This window comes from Mugil cephalus, chromosome 10 (assembly GCF_022458985.1).
Source record: "Mugil cephalus isolate CIBA_MC_2020 chromosome 10, CIBA_Mcephalus_1.1, whole genome shotgun sequence".
NCBI classification, from domain to species: domain Eukaryota; kingdom Metazoa; phylum Chordata; class Actinopteri; order Mugiliformes; family Mugilidae; genus Mugil; species Mugil cephalus.
Window position 1 is genome coordinate 3481311 of NC_061779.1, and position 15543 is coordinate 3496853.

A 15543-nucleotide genomic window follows, 5' to 3' on the forward strand; every position below is an offset into this window, starting at 1 on the left:
TCTTTTTCGTGTTTTTCTCCGCCCCTCTCTGACCGGAGGGCATCACAGCTGTGTGATCACACACCAACGTGACTCCATCGCGAGGAGCACGGAAAACAAACCGATTTACATTTTTATTTTTCATAATCGTGCACAGAGGAGGAAATGTCAAAGGAGAAAAAGGATAAACTGTTAATCATTAAAGAGTGGGTGCAAAGTGCATATTAGTTGGCCAGTTAAATAAGATATAAATAGATCTAAAGCTGGTGTGTGTCCACTACAAATGTAAAAACATAATAAAACAAAAATGGTTCAAGAACTACTCAAAAAATATGAAGAACAGCTCAAGGTATTGACCTGGACTCCAAATTCACTAGATCCCAAACTGACCAAGTACCTGTGGGCCCCTTAAAGTTTTCAACCGGAAATGAATTCACAAAATAAACAATATTAGTGGATTTTACAGTGACTTTACAGGTTAAAATAAACCACAGATTTTGACTCATGTGAATCTTATTGCTGTGATTTGTGTTGTACCTTGTGCATTTTTCTTTTCTTTTTTTTGGACTGCTTGCCCAAAACATGTCACTGAACGTGAATCATCTGGTCTTTGTGACAGATGTGACTGAGCCATTGTTTATTTGAAAGTAGAAATGTCGCCCGATTCAAGATTATTCTGCTTCTTAACCCTCTTTTTGTGTTTGTTTCAGCTATATCGATATGCAGGCTGAATTAAGTACATAAGATTTAACAAAAAATAAATAAAAAATCCAGGTTTATTCTGTGTTCTGAAGTCATGTGTGAACAAAGTTGCCAAATTTTATGACAAACTGATGAAATTAATCTGCATTTTCTCGAGAGAGAAAACTTGAAAATCGATCAGATTTGACAGAACGTTTGACAAGATTATTTGTAGAGTTACACTCTGTGACTCTACTCAGTGAGTGACTTATCAGTGGACTTCAGCTTTAATGAAATCATCAAACTTAGTCAGCAACTCTGGTCCATACCAGTGGTAAATCATCATTATTCTTCTTGTGTTTTTGAACTTTTTATTTTTGTTTTCAGTAGTGAAATGAAAAAGAAGTGAGAAAGGAAAAAGTAAAGTGAAGAGGATAAATAAAAAAAAATAAATCATAACAAATAAGCAGTAGTTCTGGTTGTCGCTATATTAATAACCTCATAATATGACTCTTAACCAGTTAATTGTAACGCAGTGAAATCTGCAGTAAATCGTCAGTAGTCATAATTCCTCTTCTGAAATGAATGATGGGACAAAAAGCCTCAAGTCAGAATAAAAACAATAACAAGACAAAAGACAATGCAATCAGGTTTTTTATTTTATTGCCATTTCAATACATTTAGAATTTGGTCGTTCTTTGTACAAAAATAATACATTTACGATCACACGAAGACCAAAAAAAAAAAAAAAAAAAGAGAGAACAAACCTACATTTCTGTAGAATTTCTGAGTTTTGGTGACATTATTTACAAAAAGAGCCGTGAGAAGCTCATGAGCAGATATACAAAAGATGGAAATTGAAAAGAGCGAGTATTTACACAGCGTATCGTGACCTCTGTACGTCTACTTCGTCACGAGGCTTAAACTGTACATCAGACCTTTATTCTCATAATCTTTAGAACAACAACAACAACAAAAAAAGCTTATTGTTGATAGGAAACATTTAGGGGACTGTTTTTTATTTAATGACAGTGTGTAAACCGAGGATACATTACGTTAATAACACATTTCATTATTTTGAAATAACAAAACTAGTAAATTATATCGATGTTAGGAAAAATATATATATATATTGTCTGTTCTTTTATGACTATATTCCGGCTGCTGTTCGTCAGAGATTCTCTTCGTCGTGTCAGTGACGTTAAAGCTGAAGTCAGATGTCCTTTAATGAACCATTAGTTACAGTCCAGCATGTTTAGCCCATGATGCTGAGAAAACAAAGCTTGTTCTCTCGTGACAAACTGACCCTAAGTTTTCTCCAAATCAAAGCGCATTAGGAACCATTTTGATATGACAGAGATCTCTGTGTTGTGGTTTCATCTCCTGCATGCACCTTTCAGTGGAAGACAAACACAAAGCCACGGGACACTATGAAAACGTCATAATCCATTTTTTCCCCTTTTATGTTTCACTTTGTTGTTTTTTTTTTTTCTCATCTTTGAAATATAACCAGTTTCTCTCCGGTCGTCCTTTGTTCCTGATATGTTAAAGATGACCGTCTATTTGATGACTCCTGATAATCCACATGTCACGTACTGTATGGTAGGAGGTTATTTATTACAGGAAAAGCCGGCAGCGTGGACGGAACCGCTCTGTCTCCACTGTGGTTGTTGGTTACAGATATCACATGTGTTTAGGCTGAAGATCAGGCGGGAGACGACACAGACTGCAGGGGACCCCTGTGTGTCCGGGCGTTCGCTTGTTATTTGCTCTCCTTCCAGGACTTAGCGTAGACTTCAGGAGGCGTTTCCTCGTGTCGGCGCTTCTGCACAGACTGTCGTCGCTCTGCGTTTAAACATGAAACAGAACATGGTCAAGGGTTTATTCATGATTCGTCTGCTTTCAAACTATTTACACTTTTGTGGCCATGAAATAGAAAAAATAAGAAAATAAAAATAGACTATTATACCCTTTGGCTGTGATGAAAAGGTCAGAGTATAACTGGCTGTTTTTGACCACTTTTGGTTCTACCTTTATATTTCATCTTAAAGCGCTTCACATTGTTGCCTTGTTTGGTTTCATTCTTTTCAGCACAGCCTCACGTGTCATTTTCCAAAAATTTTTTCATTTTGTGTTTAACTATTTTAACACACTGGACCTAAAACCAGACTAAAACCATAAAAAAGTTTAACGACAAACATGTTTAACGAACTGTTTTTAGAACTTAGAATGCAAATCTAAAGTGTAAATTTCAAAAGCTTATAATTGTGTTTCTTTGATGTTATTACTTTTGCTTGAATTGAAGTTTCATGTGGCTGGACCCAAGCAGAATTTACATCATCTTTATATCGGGTTCAGTGTTTATTTTTAAGCCTTAAATCAATTTAATGTGCTTCTTTTCATATTTGGATTTTGTTTGGATCTGGTACTGGATGTCAAACTGTTATATATGAAAATGCTTTTCTCCATTGAAAGATACCGTTATTTATGAATCATTTGTTAATTAGCCTTTTACAGACAGACCATTGCTTGATTGTTTGAGCTTTATTTTTTTCAAATATATTCAAAAGAAAAAGATAAAATTAATAAATAAATAAAAAAAACGTAAAGAAATATGCAATATATTCAAAAAGGAGAAAGTAAAACTTATCTAGTCCCACCCCTGAATGCTTCTATATTTTACCATAGGAAAACAGTTTCTACACCACACTTCAGTGACCTAACAAAAAATAAATAAATAAAGGGCTTCTGTGATTATTATTATTATCATTTCTTTCATTTAAAATGTGGCATTGAATTATTTTTAAATGCAGTGAAATGTCATTTCTGATATCTGTGTGGTGCTGATGGACAGCTCCTTGAAAACTTAACACTGAAGGATGTTACAGATGCTGTGTTAGTGACTGTGGAGCTTCCAATATGTTTCGCCTGTTTTCAGTTCAATCTTCAATTAAATAAAAAAAAGGATGGGGTATGAGTATGAGTGCACAATGAGGACGCAACAAAGATGTTTAAGTGAACCTTTAACAGGTTTGCAAAAGTGAAATTTAAGAGTTTTTAAGACATTATAAGACTGTTATGGGTTAAATTTTAGACCGAAGTTCATAAGGGGCCATGGGTCAAATGAAGCTCTGACTGACTGTAATCTAAGACCTACAATGCAAAATGTGCTCGTATTTATGACTTTTTAAGGTCTTAAGTTGTGATTATCAAATTTTAAACCTTTTAAGACACAAAGCAGAACCCTGTCTGAACGAGCAATAAAAGTGTCCGTACCCAGTCGAGACGTCGCCTCCTCTAGAGACGGGTCTTCAGAGGGTCGTCGTGGAAACGGACCGGTCGCCGTGTTACTGCCGTTTGCACTGTTGTTGGGATTGGTAGGTACTGTCGCCAGCAGGCCTGCAACACAACAAAAGTATTTAATCCACACAAATTTACCCACTGTGGGAGAAGAAAGTGTTTCCAATAATGCATTTTATATCTATACATATATATGTTCATGGCTGGGTTACTTCTTGTGTGAGCATTTTTTTTCTTGCTTGTATAATCGTCGATTTCAGGACATACAGAACAATTGAAAAGTGGTTTCTCTCACCTTAAAATAAGAAGTTTAGATACAAAATGAACACTAAAATGTAAAATATAATAAATGAGATCTAGCTTCATACATAAGTGGCAGTAGAGCCGGTTGGTTGACAGTTCCCATTTAAACGTTTCACTGGAAGGTTTCCTACAGTTTGCCCATCCCATATACCTGCTTATTGTTCCTTTGAATTACCTCTTAAGCACTTAATTGTATTTGACAAAGAGCTGGACTTTGCTTTAATACAATTTTTTTTTTCTGGTTCACTCCAGGTAGTTTTTGTTTGTACGGACACATTTAGGGTTGGGGTGTTGTTTGGTGGTGTGTTTTGACTTTGGTTAAGGAGTTAAAGTTTTCTTTTGAAATTTAAATTTTGACAAGGACACTCTGAAGGTTTCTATGTTTCTCTGGTTTATTCAACACCAGCTTTAGAGCTGTGCTTTCCGTTGTTTTAATCATTTCATAATAAACCTAAAAATCCAAAGACCAGAAGTGTGCTCACCCAGTCCTCTGTAGCAGGAGAGCTGCTGGTAGATCTGCTTCATCCTCTCTATGTTGACGCGGCTGGCCTCGGCATGGTTCACCATGGGTTTGGGGTAGTGGACTCCTATGATGCACTTGGCTGCCTTCTGCACTTCCTCTGGGGCGTTCCAGGGATCGTAGATGTATTTGGCCGGATAACCCCTGAATATGGGCAGATAGCGCCTGGGAGAGGAGGATGAAAAGACGTGAGCGATGACATGAGGTGAAACAGATCGATGTATTTTACAGCCTTGTCTGAGCTGGTGCAGATGGGTCGTATTTGAATCGCTGCTCGTCAACAACCGTTAACACAGAGAGTGAGAGGAAATTCTAAAACCAGATATTAGGACAATGTTCATCTCTGTTTGTGAATGACTGCGTATTTGACATTTGGTCGTCTGTGGTGCGATGCAGACCACATTCAAACTAAAACTTTCCCCATGTGAGGCTACGAAACAAGCACACGAGATTTTGCTGTCTGTTATGAAAGAACAGCGCTGTTATCCTCACGTGATGCAGCACGTGAAAGTATCGACTGACCGTATGTAGTCGCCGTTCGGGTCCGTGCGTTTTCCAAACCCCACGGGGCAGTAGCAGTGGAAAAACTGCTGGAAGAACGAGCTGCATGAGAGCCACATCCAGCTGCCAGCGTTCACGCTCCAGTCGGCGTCCAACAGCAGCTCTTCAAAGACCTGGAAAAAAAAAGAAAAAAAAGTTACCGTGGAAATATGAGGCACCAGCAGCTAGATACATATAATGATAATTATACAGTGTAACTGTTACAAATTGAAATCATTAATTAATTATTAATCACGGTAACAATAAATAAACAGGAAGTCTGACACAGATCTGGTAAAACACTGTTTTTACAACAAAAGTTTGTGTGTGTGTGTGTCTCAGTCAGATGACAATAACAGAGAGTATGCACATGATGTCACAGCCAGCGACGTCTCCATGGTTACAGATGAACATGGAGATTAGCAGCAGTAGTTTGAATCAGAGGCTTTAACAGGGTCTAAATTGTAAAAATTGTTCATCCTCATTGTTTGTTTTTTTGTTTGTTTTTTTCAAAATAACATTTGGTTAAATGATTCCAGTGTGTGTCTAAGTACTTTCTCTACCAGATACCTTAATTTTTTCTTTCATTATGCTTTCAAGACGAGTCTAAGGAGACGTTTTTTCTCCTCTCTCACCTTCATGCCTTCCTCCCAGTTGATCCAGAGGTCTCCTCTGGTGAGGAAGCAGGCCACAGCGTGCCGCGCCAAGTGATGGATCCAGCCCTCCTGCCTCAGCTGGGTCATAATCGCGTCTATCCAGGGAAAACCCGTGCGTCCCTCTGCCCACTTGGCCAGCGCCTCTGGATTCCGGTCCCAGGGGATCTGGACACACACGGGGTTTCCGTCCATCTTGTCAAAGCAAGGGTTGTTGGTGGCGGTCGCGTAGAAGAACTCCCGCCACAACAACTGGCCGTACAGGGACAGCGGAGGGCTGCTGTTCTTCTTCACCTTTAAGGGGTTCACAGATACAAAGTTAGAAGCGGTTCAGTCGTAGAACAATATGTATTTTCTTTTTATACTGGGTCATTCGTACCTTTCTGAACAGATCGGTAAGTTTGAAATAAAAGAGCCGACAGGAGAGACATCCAAAGCGCAGGTAGGGGCTGAGGCCCGTGGGACTGGCCAGCAGGGAGTTTGCGTTCATACGAGGACGCTCAAAGTTCGCAACCCACGCCTGAAGAAACAAGGTAGGACAGTTTTAACTACAGTAAGAAAGAAAAAAATAATACAAGAAGCATTTAAAATGACATGACATTTTATCTCATGTCATCTCATCTTTTATTCTCATGCACGGACACAAATTTAAATTCCTTTAAATACATTGAAGACTCTGGTTCTAATGTATCGAAATCTGAGGCTACAAACTCTTTGAGCAACAATTATTGACTTTATTATGAGGAATGTGGATTACGGGACAATCTTTACTTTACAGTTTGGATGAAATGGATCCCTTTTATACTTCACATCCAGTGACTGGTTATATTTAGTTTTATTTAACATTGTATTAGTTCACTAACCCTTTCAAATATCTCTTATACTAAGAAACCTTTTAAAGCTGTTGTCAGATGTTAAAATAGTAAAGACAAGTAAATGTTGAATCTTAGGGGGAAAATGTCCATTCTCTGCTTAGAAAATGTATCTAAGATGACAGATGACTAAGATGATTTTAATTTTCTCTACTGCTGATTCCACCCACATAGAAAAGGTGCTTTGCTGAGCGGCTCAGGACCATCCCACCATCAGACCATGTCATTCTGTTGTATTTGTGTATATAATTATATGTATATATAATTATTATTATTAAAGCAACAGATTGATTTGGAAAGTTTGTGGGGTCATATCCTCTTTAGCTATTGTGTTAACATTATAGTAAGTGGTCTTCAAAGTTTTCCAGCGGTTCTGAATTTGTTCCACGCTTCGTTCTATCCCGGCTTAAATAAATGTTTGATGGACTCTTTCAAACAGTTCAATATGTCTGTTTTTTCTGCCGCCTAGAGTTGAGGAAATGTCACTCGAACAGACAGAACGGAGCCTGACGTCCATGACTCTGGATCGGTTTAGGAAAAGGAATATTCTACCCCTGTGATTCGGTTTGGGCCTGTTTATTCCAACCAAGGTGTTTATATGGAGCATCTTTATTCGGTTTGGGCTTCTGAACCCATTGTAATCAGAATATTTGGCCAGTGACTGGCTGGACCAAATTTCAAGTTCCTGGCTCCATTATTTCTTTTTTAAGGAGCTAATCGTTAAAATGTTCACTAATTTTTTTTTTTTTTATTATTATTGACAGTATTGTTGTACTTTAATGAGAAGTATTTTAATCAGGTGAAAAATACTTAAAACGTAACTGATTTCATAACATCAAAGGTTCTGTTCATGCGACCATCAAGAGGCACATTAGTACCACTACAATAAACTAGAACATCAAAGAGAATTTATGGGCCAGTTTTCCAGTTAAGTAAGTGGAACTTTTAGTGAGTGATGTAAGGTCTGAGCTTTGTCGGCTGGATACACGTGATTTTATCCATTTATTAAGGCTGTTAACTGGGAAATGCTCCAGCAACACCCGAGACCCTAGTGAGGATCAGCGGTAGTAGATGATGAGATTAAGGTTATTATGTTAACACAGTCCACACTGGATAAATACAGTCGTGTTCATATAATCAAAGTTTGTGATGATACGGATTTGACCGACCTTCCTTTCCAGATGTCGCTCTAGCCTCATGAGGGCTTCTGTTTCTCCACCTGGCCATACTGCTGTGGTTAAGCCCTCCGTCTCAAAACCTGGAGAAAAAGAAAAAAAAAAAGATATGAGTGACAGTCTGACTCTGATCCACAATTCATATACATCTCTACTATATAAAAACAAAGTCTTACCAAGCTCTTCGAGAGTGGGCACCCCAAACTTGTCATCGTGGTCTTCGCTGATGGGCGTGGCGCAGCTTTTAATGACCTCGGATGTGATGGTCTCTGCAGGCAGCTCCACAGCGTCCATTCGGTTGATTAGGGCCTGGAAGCGCTTGTACGTAAGTGGAGACTGGCCACCATTTATTTCTATGATCCTGTAGGAGAGGAAAGCATGTTAGAAGAAAGATCCCACATGCATCCAAAAGGTTTTTTATTATTATTATTATTATTATTATTATTATTATTATTATTATGAGTCACTCACTTGTCCAGATCGTAAAGAGTGTGTGAAACTCGCACCATGACCTCCACCCCGGCCTCACTGGCTAGTTTTTGGATGGCGGCGTCGCGTTCTTTGCCGAAAGGCTCAGAGTCATACTCGTAAGATAAACGGGTAATCTTCCATTCCTGCAAAACAAAGGAAGACACACAGAGATTTAAAGCACTTTCCTTTTCCAGTATTTATCCATCGCTATCACACTGTCTCACTCCAAGCATCATGACTTATTCTGCTGTTTGAATGGCAGCAGGTAGGTTAATTATCTACCTTCTGCCATCTAGTGGAAGAGGATGTAATTGTTCTGCCTGTCACTAAACGTCGCTGGCATAGATGAATTATTTGCAGTAAATAAATTACAACTTTATGGCCAATTAAGTGAAATTGGATAATTTCCTGCAGGACACCTGATGACCTCTCACGGCAGAGCGGTTGGGCATCACTGATTTATGTCAAAGCAAATTTTCTAGAATGTCTTCATACCTTAAAAAGACGAGGGAAGACATCTGTGGGCTGGCCTCTGATGACAAACAGGCGGGAGTTGAGTTTGCGCAGGCTGGCGTCCAAATCTTCTAAACAATGGAGCAGAAACCTGGACAGATACAAAGGTCAAATCATTAATTATTCTTTTGAGACAACCCTGTGCTACTGTCTACAAATGCACAACATTCAGTCATAAGATCACTAACACACAGGTGTAGCTGAGCTGTAGGATCTTTGGGAGGTTCTACCACAATGGAGCATCATTCAAAAGGAAGTGTAACCTTCCAGACTGAACTTAAGTTGAAAACTGGTTAAAAAAAAGTGTACAAACTAGAAAAATCATCTTCAGCCAATAATAAATCTACTACTAGAATTAATGTAAATTATACCAACACATCAAATATCTCCACTTCCAAGCAGAAATTTTGTTTATGAGAATAATCTTCCACTGGCTGTTTTTTTTTTTTTTTTTTAATCACAACTGCTACAAAAAACATAATTTTATAGTTATGTGATATGTACAAAATATAATATATAGACTACAGAACATGGATTTAACCATCACTGTAGACAAGTGTTTAACACAGAGAGCCCTCTGCTGGTGAAACTCAACCACAACCACTGTACACAGCCAACAAAGACTGTAACCTCTGTCAATGCTGTAACTTCTTAACATTATTACATCATCATTGGGGTAAATATACGTATATTATTATTATATATGTATATATGGTTTCTGCTACTTTTAAATAACCCATTTTCTATGTAATGCAGCTTGTGTTTGGATTTTTTTTTTTTATGATACGAGTAAGATGAGTGCTCAGCTTCAGCCTAGTGGCAGCGTTACAACATACTGCAGATCTGGACCTTATCCATGGCTTAAATGAAATGAGGTTTTAAATGTAATTGTGTTATATGTGTTAGTAGGAGCAGTCGGGGCAGTGACACTATCAGATCCCAGAAACAGCACCTCACAGGGTGAGATCTGTGTTCACGAAAACTCTCCTATGTTCCAACTCAGAACTTATTTTTTCCCTTTAAGTGCTCTTGAATGCAGCATCAGCTGCAGCTGCATATCACCCAAGTTTTCCAAGACCCACCCCCCGCCCTACTTCTGATTAACTAGTGACGTTAGTTTGGAGAAGGAAAGCTACTCATTCCATTAGTAGGTGACTGTTCCAACCTGTTAATATCCTGCATGAACAAGCTTTTTTCTAAATGTTGATCTTTTTTTTTTTTTTTAAATCACAATCAAACACCACACACCGGAGATCCGGAACACGCATAGTTATATATATGTTAGAGGTGGAACATTTACTCTACTGAAGCAGACTGGTTCGAAACACTGTGTCGAGGCTTGTATCAAATCTGATGTTGAAATACCTGTGATGTCATTTCACAGCAAAGACCTGAGCCATGTTTCAAGTATCAACAGGCCAACACGTTCAAGTGATTTACTAGTAAATTAACATTTCAAAATGTTGTAGCACTTCAAAGTACAGACAATGAATCAGAATGAAGACAGGTGCCTCAGAAGGTTGAAATGTTTGAAAATCCATGGTTGCTATAACAGCTGATGACCACTAGATGTCACTGTCACTTTTAAAGCTTTGAAGCTTCAAATCTCCAATTTTGTTTTTCAAGAGAGAGATAGAGAGTTATCATTTATGCTAAAAGGGCATTTTAATAAAATCGAGCTTTGCCACTCTAAACAAATCCATGTGATTCTGTGTTGCATGAAAGAATACGCATGATCTAAAGTGCATAGTGCACCTTAAAAAAAAACAAAGGAACAAACATTCAGTTGATGTGAGAAATAAAGAATAGACTTTATCCTTTGCAACTACCACACTGAGGAGTGTTGTCTCCACCTTGCAAAGGCTTCATGCCGCTGATGCACAGACGTCAACGTGAGAAACTACTGACAGCTACAGGTGTGTTTGAAACGCAGAGCTCCTTAAAAGTGCCTTCCTGTTTCCAAATGCTTTACACCGGACGACTTTCCAGATGGTTGTGTGTAACAGACCGTCAGGAAAGTCGTGCATCAGGTTAAGAGTACAGGACAGGACGGGGTTAATAAATGTTAAGGAGCAGCGGTAAAATATTCGTCATGGAACCTCCTCAGCACAGAAGCTATGATTAGAACAGGTTCTACTGAACTCAGTGAACAAGTGTTTTCCTCCGTTCAGCAAACAAATCTATTAAAAGCTCATTTATCAGGCGTCTGATACATAGATTCAGAGCTGAACTACGATTTGGTTGAAAACTTCAGGCCAAGCCTCTGACCAATTCATCTATACTCTGATTTGCTTAATATTCCCACAAGGCTCATGATGAGTGTGCAAAACAAAGAAAAACTAAATATTGATGCACACACATTGCAAATGCACCAGAGGGAGACTGGTTATTTGATTGCACTTAATTTAATATTATGCAGGGCCTAATATTTTACATTTAGAACAGTAACTTATTGCAAAGATAAACAGCAACATTGTTTGTTATTGCACAAACTACAGTAATTCATGCTGCACATTCCACCGAAGGCAGAAAGCATCATTTATTATTTCTAACAGTTACACTGGGTCCATTCATACGTTCCATTTCCTTAGATGCTTGACTGCACATGTCTTTAATCTATCAATTATTTATGCAGTCAATTAATTCTCCAGTTTACTACTAAATGTAAAACTTATATTTATAATCATGACATATTTTAACACAATAACCTAATGACAAAATACAACCAATAATTTATTCACTGCCGGCCTCCTTAGAAAACACTCTGTCATTAATTAGGTTCTGATTGTAAGTGGATCTGCAGCTCTGTTATTTATCATGTAAAGGTGTAAAGTTTATAGAGATCTACAAGGTTTCCAATCGACATAATTACGTGACCGACATCCTCTGTGGGATTCATGAGCAGCTACAGCCCTTATTATGGAGGATTATCTCATAACTCATGTTTCTCTCCCAGTCTCAGGTTAATACGAACCATCAAGCCATCACTCTGTAATGTTGGATTTTCATCAGGACTTCCCATAACAACTACATATTAATGTCAATATTACTGACCAGTGTGCAATAATTGAGACCCACAACTGGCGTAACAAACTATTCAAATACATTCATATGGCATTAGGTGGCGCTAGTGTGTGTACTGAAACTTAACAGAGCTGGCAACAAAGTTCACAAAGCAGCCTAAAGAAAACTACTATAGGTGAACGGGAGAGGTGTGAATGCATGCAATAAGGTATAACAGTGAGTAAATAAGGTGCGGTAGCTGCCGAGAGGCGATGGCATTTAGGGGGCATGATGTAATGACCATAACAACACACTGACCTAGTTTCACAGCCGCCCACGTTAAGTGGGAGAGCTACGAAGCGTGGTAACTGTTAGGCACCACTATTACTGCCTGGGTCAAAACTAATCCCTCCATAATATAACATAATATAATATAATATAATATAATATAATAAAGACTGCAGGCCACCAGATTCAAAGGTGTGAAAGTTGCACAATGATACAACATGTAGTTAAATGTCACGTATCTGGACACAAGTGGTGAAAAAAGTCAATACTTAAACACTGAATGTTGGTCACTGTTAAAGGAACTACCCTCTGCAAATTATAAATACTTTCTGATATATCTATATTTCTCTATCTCCTTGCAACTTTATGAGAGCACGTGCAACCAAACAATTTTCTTTAAGGCTTAATACATTTTTCTAAGTGCTAATGAGTGGCTACCTGCAAGATTAACACAAAGGGCTGATATGAAAAGTCTCAGTGAACTTTTCATAATAATAATATATAAAGGCTGAATGTATTACTCACTTCACATCTTAAAGCTGCACCAAACAACCACATATATTTTAATTCTGCAAACAATCAATCTGAAAAATGAATCAACTACCATTAGCAGTGAAATTGGAATGCAAATGCAAAATATTGTGGAAATGTGGAAATCTCAAAGAAGTCTCAAAACTTCTTTGAGAACTTGCAGGTAATCCTGCAGCTACTGCACTATTTCAACTTCCACATGCTGACATCATATAAACCAGTAGGTTAACTAAGAACTACAGAAGAAGCTGCATAATGTTAAAATACGTTAATATTTATTGGAGTTATTTGCTTTTATATAGTCTTTTATATGTTATCTTGTTTATTAAAGCTATTTCTTTGTGACTGGACCTAAGAAAGTAGTTGACTTGTCTTTTCTGTGCCTTGAAAAGTCCTTAAAACCTTGAATTTTACAGACTCAACCATTTTCTGACATTGTCTAAATTCTCTTGTGAAGGATACAGAACATCCGTGACTAGGAGTCGGATTATCTGTTTATCTAAAATACCACAAATGAGGCTGCGCGAGTGTGAAACAACACAGATGACCTACATAATGTGGATGTGCGTGACACAGTATAATTATATGCATATTATGCCACTGGGACGTCACTGGATTCGTCTGACTAACTAAGAGTTCGCTAAATTCAGGCTGGAAGTAAACTGATGACAGATAGTTTGGTAAAACCCCTGACCCCACTTATATATATATGAGTTCTGGTATCCCCTGGTGGCTCTTACCTCCACCTGTTGATGCCCACGTTGGAGGATCCAGCGAACCAGGGGTCCAGGATGTAAATGCAGCGTAAAGTGTCCGCTCCCCGGATAGAATCCCTCAGAGACGGGTTGTCATGCAGCCGCAATCCCTTCCTGAACCAGTGGATGGTGTTGGCCACCATGTCGGCTGTCTTCTTTATGAATTACCCGTGGGTTCAAACGCGGAAGGAGACAGGGAGGGCCCCAAAACAATAACAACAAGCGCAAGCAAGTTGCGCACACAACTGGAATAGTTTTAAATCGAGTCCTAGTCCGTGGATTCTTGCGCTGAAAGCTTAGTCCTGACCTTAACCCTGCTCCATGAATTTATCCACAGAGTTGGGTCTCCTGACCAGCAGCGGCTGCATGTGTGGACAGCAAAGAACCACCAGACGCACAAATAAATAAATAAATAAAATAAAATAACCACAACTCGATTAGTAGCAAAGATGGAGTGAAAACATCCCGAAGAAACAAGTCTCCATGCACCAAGCGACGCTGTTTTCCGTCTGCGAACACACGAGGCTTGTGCGTAAAATCCACCGGACGCGAACTAGAAGCTGCTGACGTTTTGTCGCCGAGGTTAAATTACACAAAGACAACTCACACTAACGAGTCCGAAACGCCACGTTAACGCATCAAACATTATCTTTAAATTGTAATCCCTGGTAGTTCGGCCATGCCAGTCGTCCTTTCTAGTATCAACATATCCACCCACAAGAACACGCAGGGGGGGGAAGAAATGGAGCGCTCTGATTGGTCGGAGTCAGTCGTTATACAAGCATTTCTCCATCACGTTTTCATAATGTGCTCTTTTTCTTTTCACTCCGCTTACACGTCGCCTCTGGCTGTTCTGGATGATCCAAACGTCGACTTTCGCTCGTGTTCTCGCCGCAGCTGTTGTCAAATCTAACGTTTCTAGCGCAAACCCAAAATAACAGCGACAACACGAAGTTGCAGCAGCAAATCGGACGCTCGGGGTTGAGTTATGTGGTTCCTCCCGAAGTACCCGGATGAGCACATGCAAAACGGCAAGGCAATAAAGAGGCGCCGTGCGCAAAGGAGCAGACGCTTGGTAGTGAATCAGAAGAGCCGATTTCCAACGAACGACTATTTTTATTTTATTTTATTTTTTTATCCTTTTGCTTGTTCATCATTCCTCGGTTAGGAAGGAGGCAGAACTTTGTTTTCATGGTAACAAAACAGTCACAACACAGTACCCACACACAATGAATAAGTATAAATACTTAGCACTTATTGTGATAAATTATCATACTGATAAAATGATTATGTGAAAACAGAGGGTGGACAGACAGTGTGGCTGCCTATGTAAAGCCTAATTTATGGTACTACGCCCTAACTACACAGGGTCCCTACGCCAAGGTGACCAGATTTCTGAATAAAGAGCCAGCCGGGAGGCAAAAGAGCCGTCCCTTCTTTGGGAATCGTGCTATAAGAGTCGACTCTCTTGAAAGAGCCTCACCACCCATTACTTTGCCTCGGTCCCTCCCCGTTTGCGCTGCAACTGTGTTTGGTTTGACACGTCCGACCCCGCCCTCTGTCTCCAGCGCTAATCTCTGACCAATGTGAGCCTCGTTAAATTACATAAACTTAAATTATGATATGAAGTCCATGTAACAGCAGCTGCTGTGTTATAACAGTGTCTAGGCTCTTTTATTAACCTTTATTATTTCAGACCGTGACTTAATGTATCGCGTCAGTGGCGTTTATTTAGAAAGTATATCGATGGAAATAAGTTAAATGTTTTATTTCAGTGTTGTGCAGCTTTGCAGAAAAACGAATCACTTCTTTAATGGTAAAATAACACCATGCAGGTTTAATTTGTATTTGTTGTAAGTATTTTCACCATAACATTTTCAATGATCTTAACTGTACTCAGTTCAGTTATTCCCCCAAAAACATTTTAGATTTTTTTCTTATTGATGTACATGCAGCACC

The 15543-nt window shown here is 38.9% G+C and overlaps 1 protein-coding gene across 1 annotated transcript; it reads right to left on the reverse strand.

Annotated features, from left to right (window-relative positions):
• Positions 1–1296: 1296 nt before the first annotated feature.
• cry1b (cryptochrome circadian regulator 1b) lies at positions 1297–14597 on the reverse strand. Its single transcript, XM_047596470.1, has 11 exons — positions 13570–14597; positions 8990–9098; positions 8495–8637; positions 8200–8384; positions 8018–8106; positions 6356–6496; positions 5959–6270; positions 5306–5457; positions 4746–4948; positions 3937–4059; positions 1297–2505 (listed from the first exon to the last, which is right to left on the reverse strand). The coding sequence occupies exons 1-11, from the start codon at positions 13725–13727 to the stop codon at positions 2423–2425; spliced, it is 1698 nt and encodes a 565-aa protein (XP_047452426.1). The 5' UTR covers positions 13728–14597; the 3' UTR covers positions 1297–2422.
• Positions 14598–15543: the final 946 nt, after the last annotated feature.